A 17,997-nucleotide genomic window follows, 5' to 3' on the forward strand; every position below is an offset into this window, starting at 1 on the left:
TTGTGTAAGTACACTCCATGATGTTCACACAACAAAAAAATCACCTAACGATGCATTCTCAGAACGCATCCCAGTCATGACTTGTATGCTAAGAGCTAACTCTAGGCTTGTTTTTACAACTTGGACATTAATGTAACTATGCTGCTAGTTACTTTGGTACAAATCCAAGAAATACTTCAATACAAGTTTGGAAAGAGTCATAATGAGTTGAAAGTCACCATTCCCCAGGAATCCTAATAAAACATTAAAGACACTACTTTGTTTATCAAAAGAATTTATTAGAAAATATTACATACTACGTATCTGTTTAAGAGTATCGTTTCAGTAGACAGCACTCCATCCTCAGACTACAGACAAGGTCTCACAGATCATGGGGCAACCCTGGGATTCTGAGGCTACATCTGTTGGATGGAACATCCGAGCAGTACACACTGGGGCCATTTAAAGGAAGATAATGGAGAAAATGTGGTAATTACCAGAAAAAATTACAAAACTTTTGGAATGTTAAAATAATAAGTAACTATTTTTAGTCTCAAAATTCTAGGCATCACTATAGCCTAAAAACATTGGTCAACGTGACTAGTAAGTTAAAGGGGCCAAGGTTTCAAAGGTCAAGTTAATACTGAATCTTCATAAATAACAAGAAAAATCTGTAACCCCACAAAATGTTTCTGATTAAGTTTGTGCACATGCAAAATCAACGTAAATTTCTGAAAAAAGCATAAAGGGGGAATGTTAAAACAATGTAATTTTTTAAAACATAAAGCATGCACTTTCTAATACATTCTTAAATATTTCAAAGTTTTAAAAGTTTGAATTCTAATCGAGCAACATTCTTCATTAGCTATTTGAAATGCAGTCTGACCAGCACCCCAAGCAGATATGCAACACACACACTTGCTGTCTTCAAGAAAGGTGGAGCTGATTCAGGGCGCTGCTCCCGACGAGCTGAGACTTCACCTCGTGACCACCGCCTAGCTGTTTCTCCAAACCTTTTAGACATCTTTGCAAAAACTAAATGGTAAAGAGCAAATTTCAAAATGTCACCCAACTCCCAAACATCACTGAAAGAAAATGTAGGAGAAGTATGCATTGTGTGATTAATCAGTTTAGGCAATTAATTTGCTACAAAATTTCAAAGTGGTAACCAGCTTTAACTCAAAATAGATTTAAAGTTCACATAATTGTCTAGAGTTCAAAACTGAAACAAATGAGGAGGTGTGCGTTCATATTTAAAACACTGTCTTAATATTTATTAGAAGAAATATACTTCCAAACTTGTTTCTCCATCATAATCTAAACACAAACTTTAATTAAAAATATATATAAATCAGTAGAATACCATATTACAAATGCCCAGAAATGCAGAATAAAGATCAAAAACTGCTTGGAAATATTTCTAACACTTTTTGGGATTATACTCATAATCTAATAAAGATTATGAACTAGCACAATCATTATTGGGGCCAACATTTCAAAATATTTTGCCTATCAAAGCTAGCACCAGGAAAGTATCATGCACATACAGTTGAGAAACAGACAGTCTCCGCTTCAGAAACACACAGTCCTGGAGAGTGTTGCTCTCGCTAGCTGAGCCAGTAGAAGGGGCAGTCTGTCTCACCGAGGCAGAGGGCCATTAACATCTTATCTGAACAGCTTTCCAGTTATTTGGTATTTATTGAAAACTGTTACTGGAATCAAACAGTTTATCATGGAGATAATCCATTTTTCTTCCAAGATGCCAATTACAAAAATGGCACTATGACATTTTTAACTTACCTTTTACAAAAATCAACATATTCTAGTATTTTAAAAAAACAATCAAATCCCTAGTCCCTGAAAGCCTAACCAAAACTCCATTATTTAATCTTCTCCCTTTCCAAAACACAGGTTTCAATGTCTACAATTTTGCAACATGGTTAACGGCCATGATATGGTCACCAAATTAACAACCCTCATTGTAAAGCATTTGGAGATTTCACAAGAGTAAAAAGAATTTCATTAGTGATCAGAGAGATGAGCCACGACCCGAAAGCCACTGAATGAGTCTCATAATTCTACCTCAGGTCCAAGGAAGGGAGGGCCACCACTTAACAGCCACTCTCCAGCTGGCACAAATAAATTTAACACCTCTGACAGAGAAGAGATATTATGAAAGAATATAATTCTTACAAAGTGAACATGTTTTCCAAACTGGTCTTCTAAACTCAACAAAGAGTTCAGACTGCCAAAGTGTAAATCCAGCAAATCAAACTGCTTCAGCTCAAGTGGGGGAAAAAAGGCACAAAAGAAACACAAGCAGCATAACCTTTATTTGGTGATACAATAGGTGAACAGTGTTCAAAGTTCTGAACACTGACTTTTACTCGTGATAATCTGTTTTTCTATCTAAACAATTTATTCAGATGTGTGCTTTAAAAATACACATTAGGAACCCTGCAACTGGTATGATCTGTTATTAGAAATATTTTTCATGGTAATACATTATTCGACTTTCTATAATTAGAGGGAAAAATCATAAAGATCATACTTTATTTTTAGCGGACAGAATAAATGTATTATACATATATCTCTCTTGCAAACCAGTGCACTTAGAAGTTTCTAATTGATGCACTTCATTGTTCACGCCAAAAAGCTGTACATCTCCAGGATCCGCACTGCAACAGTCGTAGGAAAAACGCACATCCTTTAACCCCTTCACTTTCTCTTGGATTTGCTTTTGTTTGGAGGGGAGGAAAGGATATTGAAGTTGCAGTGCAGAACTATATTTATTTAGAACAAAACATTATATCCTACATTAAAAAAAATAATTTTATCAAAACCAAATTTCAATCACAGTTATGTATGATTTTCAGCCAAAGGTACATGTTGAAATTGCACTTTGCAGTTATCTTGATAGTGTCCTTTATAGTGCGCCCCATCTCAGCCTATGTTTTTTTCAGTAGACACAGGTTCTTCCACAGTTTTCTTTTGGCTCCCCTTCCGTGAATACTTGTACTTGTCTACATAGGCTTTAACCAGATTTGCCACTTTAGTAGAATTTACTTCTCCACTCTTACTATGACAAACCTATGAAAAAAGGAGGGGAAATATTTTTTCATATCTAAAGAGATTAAAGCAAAATGGAAAAGCTTTGTGAAAAACAAATAACCCCAAAGAGATAACCAGACATTTCTACATTTCATCTCTCATATGAACTTATTGAAAAGGTAAAAAACCAGACACGAATTAGTAGAAGCTAGCTTTTGTTACTATTTTAGTTAGACCTAAGCATTTCTTTGTTAAAATAGAGATGGTTCAAAACAACATGTATATAACTCCACTAAAGCTATAACTTACTTTATCTACTGCTTTCCGTACAATCTCTTTATATTCTTCCTTGGTGATATCTTTGTTTTGGTAAAATGGCTTAATGGCCAATTTTACCTCCTGTGCTGCTTTTTCTTGAATTTGTAATTTCTGATAAGAGGAAAATGTATAATTATCATTTGCCCAATCACATACTTTCAAAAAATTTATTTAAAAATATGGAATTAAATAGACTGTGCATTTACATTATTGAAAGAAACTCTTCAAATATTAGTGTCATATGTACAAAATACTTATTTACTAATACACACATTTATAAAAATAATTATGAAATATCACCAGTTACTCACTGGGCATCAACATATCTAGACAGAACTCTTCAAATAATATTGGAATTTAAGACTATCAACAATAAATTCCCTTCACCACTTATACAATAGAAAGCTGTTATTTTTTCATCTTTATCATATACAGAATATGTAGGTTGCTCTCAACCTTGAACTTGCCTTGTCTGTCTTCGAGCTATCTGCGCTGGCTTCCACTGTAACACTTACTTTGCTTTCTGCCAATTTTACAGCAGCATTAGAGGCTTTGCTGTGACTTGATGACGAAGTATTACCAGAACTTGGTCCCTGAACTGTTCCCGTGTTTCCTGGGGCTGCTGCTGGAGCAGGCAAGACTGGTGTACTCATGTTACTACTTACATGAGAAGCACTAGGAATACCCTGTTTTAAAGAGTTATCATCAGTTAATGAATTATTTGTATTCAACAGTAGTCTTTTAGTCACTATTAGAAATAACATTAAAAAAATTCAAAGGAATTCAACCTTAAGGCTTAAGAGAAATGCCTATTTTAGTTCAGTTTATATCTAAAAGACTCTGAAGAAAAATGGGTAACATTTTTAAACAGAGCCCTATTTAAATACATCAAGATGACTCAAATTGTATATGTGTACTGTAATGTTCTGACAGCAACACTAAAAACAACAAGAAAGAGAAGAATAGCATTTAAAAAATACTATCTAATGAAAATTAACTAAAGCGCCCCCATGTTAAAGATGGGAGAAAATGAGGCAATGAAATCAAATAGCTTGCAGTGGGTTGACAGCAGAAAAAAGATAAAAGACCTCAAATTCTGGAATCCCATTCCCCTGCTCTTCCAATTATATTTTGCTGTCAAGATTCTAGAATTTCTGAAATGTACACATAAACTATAAGCAACACAATGTTTACAAATTATTTAAATTTTCTACATGGCTCAGTTTTATCTGGTGTTTGTCTGAACAAGAAAATACAAGCTTCATCACAAGTTCCCACCACCTAAAAAGTCCAATAAATTAGGGACAAATTTTAAAGCGCCCACCACTTGATTCTAGTTTGGCTCATAACTTGGTCTTCTTAATCTGACAAGAAAACTTGTCTGGATATCAGTGACAGCATAAGTGTGGCTTAGATTTGATAATAAGCATTCATTTTCTTGTTTGGGGGTGGGGGGGTCTTGGGAAGGACAGTGAAAGAGGGGTTCTGAAGGTTCACCATAAACCTGATCAAATGAGCAACTGTTTCTGGCTGCCAGGAAGCCCTTTCTTGAACACCTGTCCCTAATAGCTAAATGTCTACAATGGCTATGTTGATTAAACTTGAGTTGCTAAAAACATACCTGCAATTGCTTTCCATCTGGCTGTGAAACGATGTAGTTGACTTGGGATGGCGGAGGAGGGGGTGGCGGTGGTGGCAGTCCCTGAGTTACACTGGGAGGAGCAGCTACCTGCATGAGAGGCACTCCCGTGTGCAGATGCAAGGGTAGCTGAGGATGAATGTTAAATGGATTACGCTGGATGTTCATCAAAGGAGCATGAACACCCACTGGATATGGGAAGATATTCAGAGGCTGGTGTTGTGCATTCATTTGTTGTTGCATTACATTCATTTGTGGTTGCATCATATTTATAGGTAGCTGAGAACCATCAGCTTGTTGGTTGGTTTGGTCTTTAAGGTTAGAATCTATCAAAAGAAAAAAGGCTTGTGAAAAAAATCATGTTACAAATTCCTTTAGAGAGAGAAGGAAAGAACCACTGGTTAAAGTAAAATTCAATAGCAATTAATAGACTCAAAACACCTAAACCCATCTCCAACTATGTAGTTTAATCCTGTCATTTCTAAATAATGTGGGCTGATTTTCTAACTAAAAGAAAACATTCAACTTTTTTTTTTTTTTGAGGAAGATTAGCTCTGAGCTAACATCTGCTGCCAATCCTCCTCTTTTTGCTGAGCAAGACTGGCCCTGTACTAACATCTGTACCCATCTTCCTCTACTTTATATATGGGATGCCTACCACAGCATGGCTCGATAAGTTGTGTGTAGGTCTGCACCAGGGATCCAAACCAGCAAACCCTGGGCTGCCAAAGCAGAGTGCACCAACTTAACCGCCAAGCCACCAGGCCTGTCCCTCAACTAAACTTATTTTTAAAAATAAGTTCAGATAACATCCGTCAACATTAGCAAAGAATTAGTAGTTCAAGAAACTTACTGACTAAAGAAATAATCATATAAAATTTAATGAGATTACTACATTACAAGTAAGGTTAATCAATTTTTCCTTATTGTCAACAACTTTTTTCTTGCAATGTTCTTAACAAGAAAAGCCAAAGAGGGGCCGGCCCCGTGGCCAAGAGGTTACGTTCGTGCGCTCAGCTTTAGCGGCCCAGGGTTTCACCGGTTCAGATCCTGGGTTTGGACATGGCACCACTTATCAAACCATGCTGAGGCAGCATCCCACATGCCACAACTAGGAGGACCCACAACTCAAAACATACAACTATGTACCGGGGGGCTTTGGGGAGAGAAAGGAAAAATAAAGAAAAAATCTGAAAAAAAGAAAAGCCGAAGAAAGATAAATCTTTATTAGAAGACTGACTTGTTTATATGAGAACAATGATGAAAACAATTTAAGTGCACTTATCTGAAACAAATGAAAAAGACATTAAATCCTGCATAGGAACATCCCAAATTCTTCTACTGTAGCAAACTGTATATAAAACATTTAAGTCTTTGGCAAGGTTTAGGGAAAGGGTTGAGTGAAAAAAAGAAAATAAATAGTGATGTGTATATATATTTATATAAAGCAAAGTGACTTGTAAACAACTAGGATTCAATTTAACATTATTAAACTATAAATAGGAATCATTTCAATTCATACAAATAAGGTATTAAATTTGTCATCTCTTTCTTCAAATAAGAGTGTTAAAAAAGAAACAGAGCATGTTACCCTGTTCAGCTGTTTCCTCTTCTTGTCTCATCCATCCCGACTGTGCACCTGAGGAGCTCCTCCCTCGTCGTGAGTAATAGTTTTGTACATCTGCTGGTAGAGTCTTTCTCACAGCCCAACTAGACGCAGATGTCCAGCCGGATCTGTCTGCCGGGGTATCAAATGAGAACTCTTGCTCACTCTTCCGTTTATAGGGCTGCTGTTCCACAAACTTGAAAGACTCACTCCCTGAACTATTCGAATTCCCTGAGAGGGGTTTTCGGTTTTGCCACCGATTTTCATTTTGATCTGTATAGGCAAAACCGCCTCTGTAAGTGCCTCTGCCACGGTTACCTCTACCACGGTTAGACAGCCAACCCGAACCAAAGTTTTTATTCCAAGAATTCCCTGAATCTTCATTTCTATTTTCTTCCCAATGAGAATCTTTTAACTTTTCTGGATTTCTGGTCCTTGGATCAGGTCCAGAATTTATTTTTTCTGTTACCCAATTGGGACAGTCATTTCTATGTTTGTCAGCAGAATTTGGATCATCAGCATCTGGACTGATGTCATTTTTTTCTTTTCTTGTGTTTTCATTCTGTTTCTCAGGGTCATTCTTTCTGTAACGATCATTTCCTCGTGGACATCTCCAACCATCATTTGCCCATCTTTCCTTCCACCGAGGAGAGTAACTGTCTCTGTCATTTCTACCAAATGATGAACTTTTGCTTTTTGTTCTAGATCTTGATGGTGACCTGGACCGAGATCTGGACCTAGACCACCTTCTGGCTCTCCTTTCTCTGTCTCGATCTCTCCTGGGCCCATCTCTGTCACTTTCTCTTTCTCTACTCCGGGACCTGGATTTTTCTCTAGGGGAGGGATCTTTCACTCTAGACTGAGATCTTCTGTTCTCTCCAGAAGTGTCTCTTTTTGGGGAGAGTGACTCAGATCTTTTGCCTTCCCTAGTGCTCTCTCTTTTTGGAGATCGAGACTGAGATCGCCTCCTTTCTCTAGTGATATCCTTTCTTGGGGACTGAGAACGAGATTTTCTCCATCCTCTTGCAGATTCTTTCTTGGGAGATGGTGATCGAGACTTCCTGCTTTCTTTTCCAGTTTCTCTTTTGGGAGATGGAGACTGAGACCGCCTCTTTTCTTGTGCAGTGTCTTTGTTGGGAGACCAAGTTGTAGATGGGGAATGAAATCTGGATCTTCGAGTACGAGGCTTTTTGGCTTTATCTATCATATCTATTGGGCTTTCAGATGGCTGAGATACAGTTTCAACCTTTTCATTTGTGGGATCAGAAGATGGCAAATTATTTTGAGAACTGTTCTCTACAGAATTTTCATTCAATTGTTTAGCATCAGCATTTACAGACGGTTCAATTTCAGATTCATTCTGGTCACTGCAAAATGAATCACATTCCATAGGTATCATTTCATTATTGTCCTCACTAAAACGCTTCTCACCTTGTTGAATGTGTGTATTAGGCAATTGTGTAGATCTGGGATGTTCAACCAGAGATTCAGTCTTTTCTTCCAAAGATTTGTCTAATTTGGCGTTAAGATTATTTTTCAATAAATTATTTTCAGAGTCTTGAATGCTATTGAAATTTTCATCCCCTGAAGTATCATGTATTGCAACTATTTCTGCATCTTCAGTTTCAACATGCCCAAGCAACTGAACCTCTAAGCTCTCAATAGATTTTTTGTCCACTGTTTGTATAATTTCACCCTCAGAAGATTCTAATTTGGGGCTGTCTATAAGCTGCTCTGTTTTTGCTACAGCATCTTTATGATCAATATTTTCTACTGCAGGACTCTCTATAACTTGTTCTTCATTAACCACAGACTCTGCATTCTCAGGCAACTCACCTAGGCTTGGTACAGGTTGGTGTACTTCAATTTCAGATGCTGAACATGTAAGAAAATTCTCTGGAGGATGATCTGTACATATATCTGCTTTCACCTCTGATTCTGAAGGTCTAGACATTTGGTCTTGATTTTCCAATGGATCATCTCCCTTTTCAGAAATATTTCTAGAAATCTCACTTTCTAAACACAAAACGTTAGCCTCTATACTTGTATTTTCAACTTTTTGAATTTCCTCCTCCTCTCCAACTAGCACAGGAGGATCTTGGGCACAAGCCTCAGAGTATGAAGCTTTCACTCCTTCCTCTGTATCATGGTTCTCCGGACGTTCCTCACCTTCTTCTATTTGCTCACTACAACTTTTCAAGCCATTAGCAGACTCGTTGTCTACATCTATCTGCACAGTACAAGTGTTACTACTTTCTATATCTGATTGGTGCTCTTTCTCTAACACAGGTGGTGTGTCAGATTCTGCTGTTTCTTCATCTACTGATTCACTGGAAGATGATTTTTCAGGGGCAGGCACAGAACTCCGAAGTTTCTTTTTCAGTAAAGGTGGTTTTCTTCCTCTTCTTACAGGCTTCCGTTTTGGAGCCTGTCTTGTTTGCTTTTCTGATTCAGCTGAAGAGGAAACACTTAGAGATGGATTATTGTTATCTGGGGCATCACACCCAGAATTATTTGATACTGGGGATCTCTGGGACTGACTGACTGTTTCGGCTCTCGTGTTACGTGTAGATCTCCTTGTGGGAGTTGTTGCTGCAGGTTTTCGTCTTGATCCTCTGGTGTTTGATGTACCAGAGGTTTGCTTCTTCTCTTCTCCTTCTTGAGTATGTGCCAATGCATATCCCTTGCAAGAAGTACCTAGTAATATATATTTTTTTAAAAAGTAAAAAGTAAGTATACATTTCAATAAATGATAATAGTTTGGCTTCAGCTTATTTTAGCATAAAATAGACATCTACAACAGAGTGAAACAAAATATATTTATGAATTAAATTATGAATAAATGTATTTGTGGAATTTATCAGCTTCTATGCTACTGAAATGAGTTATCACAAGATTTGAATCCATGTGGTCAATTTTACAGGGAAAAAAACAAAAGAAAATATGTTTGGTCTGATAACTGCCATTTGCTTTATGAATTGGTATTACTAGGCAAAAAGTAAGAGAAAACAAGTTATCCACAAACAGATAAAGACTCAAACTATTATTCACAGTAAACAGGAGATGTTACTTCAAAAGATCTATGGTTTGAGCACTGAAGCCCTAAATAGGAGGGAGACTTCTAATCAGTTCCTCGAAGACTTGTAATTTCTTCAAGTAAAAGGGATTTTCTAGTTGGAACAATTTTAAAGTCAAGTCACTGTCCAAATATTTACAGAAATACCTAGGACTTACTATCTGTACCTTATTTTACAGTTCTTCTAAGTCATCAACACCACTTATGAGATTGAAAGAAGCTGATAATTTTTAAAAAACTAGAAAAATATTTCACAAACTTTACCAAAATTTTCTAAAGATATGGTACTTGTTGGAAAAATAGTTCTTGGCAACAGAGAAGAGACGAGAGGAAGGACTTCTGTTTCAATATTCCAGGGTATAAAACCAATTCTGAAAATTCAAAACAAAAAAGACATTTGTTCAAATAGTTTAAAAATTTAAACCAGCAATTTAAAATTACTAATTTTCCAAATCAGTTGGTAACATTAAAATACAACATGCTTAAACTATTTTTTGCCCAAATAGCTAAAAATGTAAATTCAAGGTTACTCACTGTTCAAAGATGGCTACCAATTGGCTGCAAAGAAAAAACCTTAAAAAGCATGTTTTTCCGATAAATGGCAAAGGGAGAGGACAGGCAACTTAATAATTAATAGTAGTTTCTCTTTTAAACAATTTAATATAATACTTTATCAAGAATTTTTTTAGTTTTTCTTTTTTTCCACTATTCTAAAAAATTTCAACTTGGATAACAAAACACACAGATATATAAAATGTACAAATAAAATGCAAAGATTTTACTTGCATAAGCGTATGGTTTGATGACTTTTGACCAATGTATATCTGTGTAACCACTACCCCAATCAAGAAATAGAACATTTCTACCACCCCAGAAAATGCCTTCATGCCCCTTGCACCTCCTCTCTTTCCAGGAAAGTAAAGAGATAATTTGGTGAAGTTAATCAAATCAGGGTTTTAAGGAAATTAGCAAGGTCAAAGGTAAATCAGTCCACGAATAAATAAAAACTTAACAAAAAGTGGAAAGAGAACTTATAGCACGTGAACTTTGAAGCATATCATAGCTGGTATCACATTTTTTGTTAGATTTCTTTGTTTTATAGCACACATCAAGGCCAAAAATATCAAAATAAATACATTTTTAAAAAGAAAAAATAGAACTGATTTCTATTGCTATATTATATTCTAAAATTCCTCAATCTAAAGATGATGGCTCTTCAAAGCTGCCAGTGTCCCTGTGGACCTGCTAAGACCTGAAAGTTTCTGCATCCAAACCCAATCCACGCTCTGCTTTGTCTTTCTCTGATCCTATTTATTCGGTTCAGGTCTCCTAACAAGACTATTTTATCCAGTATAATGTGAAATTCTGGAGGAGGAGGAGAGAAGTTTGAAAAACAATGTACCACTTGTACATACACAAAAACATACAACTCTAAGAAAAGGTTTCGTATTATACACATTTGGACTTTCTAATTTTACTTCTATTTATGTTCCATTGTCTCTCCTAGAGGGTGAAGGCCCTATGTAGAACTATATTACAGTGGTATAAAAAATAGTTACAATGTGTTATAGGAATGAATATAAAACTCAGGCAAGGACCTTGATCTTTACATGGAGCTTGATTTAAGTATATATCATGGACCTAGCAATGTGCTGGTAGCTTCGGGATTTAAACTAAGAAAGAAAGGGCAAGATTATAGAAAGTCATGAATGCCAGGGCAGAGTAGGGACTTGATCAAATAGTTATTTAGAATAACATTCTGGAAAGGGGAAATGTCATGATAAAAGCAATGCTTCAGGTATCAGCACACAGGTAAGACTGGAATGGGGGAAAGAGTAGAGAAAGGATGACAAATCTGAATGCTATTAATAACAATAAATCTCATCATTTAGGTACTCTCCCTTTTAAATGAATCAAATATCTGCATTTATTAAAAAGAAAAATAAAGGATTCTTTGTCAAGGGGTTCCTTAAATAGCAATCTTCGTTAGGCCTTTGAAAAACCAAAATTTAATTTACACAAAACTTTCTTAGAAACATAACTACTGAATAAGATCCCTCTGTAGTTAAGTATTAATGACAGCTTGTGCTCATGTTAACATGTAAACATTTTAAGTAAACAATTTTTTTTACCTTCCAATTCCAGGTAATGTATCAGGAAACCATGACAACTCCAGTTCCTGTCTCTTCTGCCTAATCAATGCACTGATTTCATTGACTTCTATAAATTCTGTACTAAAAGATAAATTTTGGACCTTCATCAGAATTCCAAAAACTTAAGTTTGGAGTAACAATTGGGTTGGTTATACCATAAATAGCAGAAGTTTTAGTACCTAGTGCTATAAATCACATTAAAAAAATAAGAACCCTTTTCTATTTAAACACTTTCAAAATGAACTCATTCCTAAAGTAAAATTTTTATATTACAAATCAAAATTTATCTGATTCATAAAAGTAATGCTTGAATTTCTACCTTAAGTGACAGAATTTCTAAAAACTCAATCCAGACTAATATCCTTATTACTGAGAGAAAAAAGCAACATTATTTCTATCCCATAAACCAAAGCTGCAGCGAGCAGTTCTCACAGAAACTGTAGGCACAAGTTCCCCATCTGAAACAAAGCGTAAGACAAAAGAAGAAAATAAAGGAAAGTATGGTTACTGTAACCAAAAACGGGTGTAGTTCAGCTTTTCAAAAGGCTGCTTAGATGTAATTGTTTCCTTTGGTACCCTGCCAAGCCCTAAAATTAAGTCATAAAATCTAATCTGTCTTGTTCATTAAACCAATTCTTATGTGATTTTAAAACTCCAACTTGATCTTCAAATTCCACAAATGTCTACTTAGTATCTACATGCCAGTCACTAGATTCAAAGATGTCTGGATCTACTCTGTGGAACAATGTAATTTATTACTAATGAAAGCAAAGCCCACTAGCACAGGCAGTCACTGCATAACAGACAGGGTCATAGAATAATAGGTTTTCTCTTTTACTTTCACAAAAACAAGGTAGACTTTCACAGTGTTTGTTGAGCCAGAGTTTAAACTTCCATCAAAAGTTAAATATAATTAAAAATGAAGTATGAAAAGCATAAATTAAAAGTAGAAAATACTAACCAGTAAGCTCTACAGGTGAAAGAAGACTCTCCAGGGTGACTACTAGAAGGAAACATGTTGGAGAAGACATTCCTGAAGCACTGACTGGTACACGTGTTTGATCTTCGAGGCTAGAGAAGTAAAGAGGTTAGCGGAATAGCAAACAAAAAAACCTCCAGAATAGGGAGGGAATAGTTATATTTAAATATTGTGACATACCTGAGGCAATAGTTATGTAATAAACAATCATAAAGTGTTATTATCTAAGAAAAAGACTTTTCTTTATTTCAACAAACCTTATGCATCTTTATTGTTGCATTTTTCTTTCCTCCCATTTCACTGTATTTAGCGTTTTCTGTACAAAGACAAAAATACTTGGTTACCTTGTCTTAATTTTTATTTCAAAAGGTTGTAATCCAGGACTGATTATGGCATACTGACAAGAGAAAGTTAAAATATGTAGAAAAGTTGCATTTAAAATAACAGTACTTTCATTTACATAATTTTTACAAATCCTAATTTTATCTTATCTTCTTAGGCTACAGATACAAGGAAAATATAAGTGGCCACAAAGGAGAAAGCCAGTGAAGCATGTAAAACTGCTATGCTCAGAGCATGGCTACTAAAATTCTAGCCAACACTTTCTGGCATCTTATGCAAACTTAAACTACCTTGTAACAAAAAGTATATATAAGAAGTCAAATTACTTAATATCAATAATGTACTTAATATGTCCTTTCAAGCTATGACCTGAAAAACACACACTGTTAACCCACCTCAAGTAGGAGCTAACCGGGGAACTGAGGCCCTGAGCCCTTGTCAATCATAAACTACCACTTAACCAGTAGTACCGACTTCAAGTAAGTAACATCGCTCCTCCTCCAACTTTATGATTAGAATTTGCAGAAGCAGAAGAGTTCATTAAAAGAGCTTTCTGTTATAGCAATGTTTTTGGCTGCACTGCTTACGACTTGTTCTTTGGTTTTACCTGTCCCATCTGGAAATGTATTTCTATGGATATGGACTTCCAGGTTAAAGAAGATAAAGGATGGTTTCTGTTAACCACAAAACTTGTGGATCTTTACAGATTGCTGCTCTTAGTTTTTCTTTACCATCAAGCCCACATTATTAGTCATCTCTACCCATCAATAGATTTGTTGTCTGCAATAAACTGCCGCTGGTACTGCCATTGCTCTCTCCTCAGAAATCTGGAAAAAGTCTATGGTGCAAATGACAACTGCTCTTTGAACCTTCTGTCTTGCTTGCCTCACAAGGGGCCTACTGATTTTGTTCAAAATAAATCACCCTAACTCGGAGGCCTGTTTCCTGTTGTTGCAAGACCATATGTATTTAGGGTTTCTTCTGTCAGTCCAGTTGGTAACAGCCTACTTTCTACCTAATAGCATACTAATTTCCTTTTAAGTCACTATACAACAGCTGTTTGGTCTCTTGCTATTATCCATCCTTCACACATGTCCCACCCAGAACTGTAGTAACAAATGTAATTTCAGTGTTGGGGAGAGGGGTGCCGGCTGAGTTCTAGGAACTTATTTTCTTACCCGTTGACATATACTTTAGAGATGATACCAATTTTTAAAATTGTTTAAAGAAGCCAGGAATAAAAATGTGTGACAAGTACCCAGCCACATTCTTAGAAATAACTATTTCCTTCAGCTAGACATAGAATTGCAGTGTTGTAGCTACAGTGTCTTGTATACCTAAGGGTGCTGAGTCGTTTTCATTCACTCAATACTTAATGAGCATATACTGTGCGCAGAGCATTCCTTCACTCAGAAGCCTATCTCAGGAAGCCGCCACTACCCAAAATGCTCTCCATGGGAAGAACTGTTAGTTTTCTGGGCAATGTTAAGTGTGAAAATCTAGTACAAAAGCTTTTTCACATATTTCTGGGTAATTCTCAGGTAATTACTGAGCAGCTCCAATAACAATCTCAGAAAGCAATTAACACTGGGGGCTGGCCCCGTGGCCGAGTGGTTAAGTTCGCGTGCTCCGCTGCAGGCGGCCCAGTGTTTCGTTGGTTCGAATCCTGGGCGCGGACATGGCACTGCTCATCAAACCACGCTGAGGCAGCGTCCCACATGCCACAACTAGAAGGACCCACAACGAAGAATATACAACTATGTACTAGGGGGCTTTGGGGAGAAAAAGGAAAAAATAAATAAATAAATAAAATCTTAAAAAAAAAAAAAAAGCAATCAACACTGGTGCATTTGTCTAAATTGTGGTTTCCTGGAGACCATTTCACAAATCTACTCTACTTATCTATCTGCCTTTGGACAGGAGTGATACACCTTTTCATTTAACTCTTATCAAAATAATGCATGTACATACTTTAAGAAATCAAACAGCACTTCTAGGCTTATAAAGAAAAACTACAGAAATCCCCACTCGACTTCAGCTCACCAAAAGCACTCATCAAGCCCTTTAGCTGTTTCTTCTAATATTTACCTCTTTATTTCTAAAACAACATGCTTATACTACTCTACCTTGATTTTTTCGGTTTCAGATATTTTCTAATGATTTTTTTTTTTTACTATAGAAGACCGTTTCTCTTATATCACTGCCCTTTTTATTTTCTTTGCTACCTCCACCCTAATGTTCTTTGTGATATATCAATGTTTGATATAAGCAATATTATATTATAATTATTAAACATTATTCACAGCCGAACCATGTACTGAATTATGATTACTTTTCTTGTACATCTTCTTGCTTTTCTTAGGGTTAATAACTGCTTTGTTCTCTCTTTCCCTTTTTTCCCCTATATTATCTATCATTAATTTAGCTAATTCTACAACACAAGTATAAATCTCAGTATACTCAAACACATCAACTCATCCATCAAGTTTGTTGCCCACTGTCTTGGAAATACTCTTCCTTTGCTCTACTCCAATCTAAAATGGTAACTCTCTAAAAGCTGCTATTCAACTGTTATCCTGGGACTGTCCTCTATCATCTTGATAATCCCCATTGTCTTTTTCCTGGGTTGTAATTCATTTTCTGAATCTCGCGTTGTTCTTTCATTTACTTTCTCATTTACTAAAGGATACACATCCTCCAGTAGAATTTTGAGAAAGGATGTGTGAGAATGAATTTTTGAGCTTTAATGTGTTTATCTTTTTTTTTTTAAGATTTTATTTTTTCCTTTTTCTCCCCAAAGCCCCCTGGTACATAGTTGTCATTTTTAGTTGTGGGTGCTTCTAGTTGTGGCATGTGGGATGCCACCTCACCATGGTTTGATGAGCGGTGCCATGTCCACGCCCAGGATTCGAACTGGTGAAACCCTAGGCCTGGTGAAACACGAAGTGGAGCGTGTGAACTTAACCGCTCAGCCACAGGGCCGGCCCTGAGAATATCTTTATTCTGTCCTAACACTTGATTGATAGTTTGGCATGAAGAATTTTCTAGGTTAGTAATTATTTACCCTAGATTTTTCAAGGTGTGCTCTATTGCTATATCTTTTGTTGTTGATAACACTCTTTCATACATGGCCTGTTTTGTCTATATGCTCTTAGGATCTTGTTATCTGCAGAGTTTTAGAATTTTATGAAGCACTTAGTGTAGATCTTTCCTCTTTTACCAGGTATTAGGTTATTCTTTACCTGGATACTCACACTCTACTAGTCTGGGTAATTCTCCTTTGTAGTACTTTTCTTGATAACTTTCTGCCTTGTAGAAAATTTTTCCCTTCTGAAATTTTATTATTCAGTAATGAACCTCATGGACTAATACCCTATCATCTCTTTGACTTTTCATCCCACTTTGAGATTTCTCAGCTTACCTTCTATTCCTGTTGAATTTTTTAAATTTCTGCTATAATATTTTTAATTTCCAAAAGTTTTCTTTTTGTAGTCTTTTCTTGTTTCATTGATGAAATATCCCTTCTCTTATTTTTGAGGACATTAATTTTTAAGTTGTTCCTTGTTTCCTAGCACAGGGTTTGTTCTATCAGATTCCTTTTGTCTCTGCTTTGATTTAAATTGAAGGTTTCCTCCAAATATCTGGTGATGCTTGATTGTTTGTGGGACACTAAAATACTGATTGAAAATGGTATGGATGAGTGGTGGTCAGAGCCTTTCAACTAATGGGTTTCACAGTAGCGTGATCAAGCAGAGATCTATTTCATTCAGAGACTCCCAAACATCAATATCTCCAAAGTCTTTTCTCTTAGGCAAGGAAGTATCCCAGAAGATGCCTCCTATGTCCCATCTTTGGAACAAGCAAGACTGCCAGTGCTTTGGGAAATGACAAGTAGAGAACTAGCGGCCTCAACATTTGACTTAATTTCCCTCTCTTTACTCTGTTGTTTCCTCTACCCTCATTTGTGCTAGAGTTTAATCTGATTCAAGCACTCACTCTAGAGAGTAAGCTTCCAATCTTTGCCTGGGTAGCTCCTTCCCCTACCCTGTCCAGCCAGGAATCTGCAAGATAAACTACCCTTTAAAAAGATTTTACCCGCTTCTGTTTTTTGGCACCACCCTGTATGCCCGCTTTCAGAGATAACAGAAGCATCCAGATCCAAGACTGTCTAAGGTTCTACGGTACGGGAACTCATTTGATTCTTTTTTTTTAAATTGAAGTATAGTTGACATACAAAACAGTTTCAGGTACATCAGGTGATTCAATATTTACATACACTACAAAATGATCACAGTAAGTCTAGTTACCATCTGTCACCATACAAAGGCCTTATAATATTACTGACTAAATTCCATATACTGTACATTACATCCCCCTGACTCGTTCACTCTATACCCCGAAAGTTTGTACCTCTTATCCCCTTCACCTATTTCACCCACCCCCAACCCCTCCCCCTCTCTGATAACCACCAGTTTGTTTCCTGTATTTATGAGTCTGATTCTGCTTTGTTTTGTTTATTTGCTTGTTTTGGTTTTCAGATTCCACATGTAAGTGAAATCATACGGTATTTGTCTTTCTCTGCTTGATGTTTCACTTAGCACTGATTTGATTCTCAACTCCCCTCTTCCCATGAAAGGTTTACATTCCAGCTTTCTGCTAAAACAGTTTACTATTCACCTTGTACAATCACTTTCAAGCTACTATTTTGTGGACATCTCTTTTTGTTTGAGGAAGATTGGCCCTGAGCTAATAACATCTTTTGCCAATTCTCCTCTTTTTGTTGAGAAAGACTGGCCCTAAGCTAACATCCATGCCCATCTTCCTCTACTTTATATGTAGGACGCTTACCACATC

At 36.4% G+C, this 17,997-nt stretch overlaps 1 protein-coding gene across 8 annotated transcripts in view; it reads right to left on the reverse strand.

Moving 5' to 3' along the window:
* Positions 1 to 257: 257 nt before the first annotated feature.
* SCAF11 (SR-related CTD associated factor 11) overlaps positions 258 to 17,997 on the reverse strand; it is a 67,376-nt gene continuing 49,636 nt past the window's right edge. For 7 of the 8 annotated variants that reach the window (XM_023643429.2, XM_023643430.2, XM_070270161.1 and 4 more), the window contains 9 exons: positions 13,059 to 13,117; positions 12,784 to 12,893; positions 11,802 to 11,903; positions 9,934 to 10,040; positions 6,579 to 9,290; positions 4,970 to 5,313; positions 3,816 to 4,034; positions 3,340 to 3,459; positions 258 to 3,069 (listed from right to left, as the gene is read on the reverse strand). In XM_023643429.2, coding sequence (XP_023499197.1) covers positions 2,923 to 3,069; positions 3,340 to 3,459; positions 3,816 to 4,034; positions 4,970 to 5,313; positions 6,579 to 9,290; positions 9,934 to 10,040; positions 11,802 to 11,903; positions 12,784 to 12,893; positions 13,059 to 13,117 — 3,920 coding nt within the window. In that variant the 3' untranslated portion in view covers positions 258 to 2,922. The remainder of the gene's footprint in view (positions 3,070 to 3,339; positions 3,460 to 3,815; positions 4,035 to 4,969; positions 5,314 to 6,578; positions 9,291 to 9,933; positions 10,041 to 11,801; positions 11,904 to 12,783; positions 12,894 to 13,058; positions 13,118 to 17,997) is intronic. The other variant, XM_023643431.2, reaches the window with a different exon arrangement.

The sequence above is a fragment of the Equus caballus genome, chromosome 6, assembly GCF_041296265.1.
Source record: "Equus caballus isolate H_3958 breed thoroughbred chromosome 6, TB-T2T, whole genome shotgun sequence".
NCBI lineage: Eukaryota > Metazoa > Chordata > Mammalia > Perissodactyla > Equidae > Equus > Equus caballus.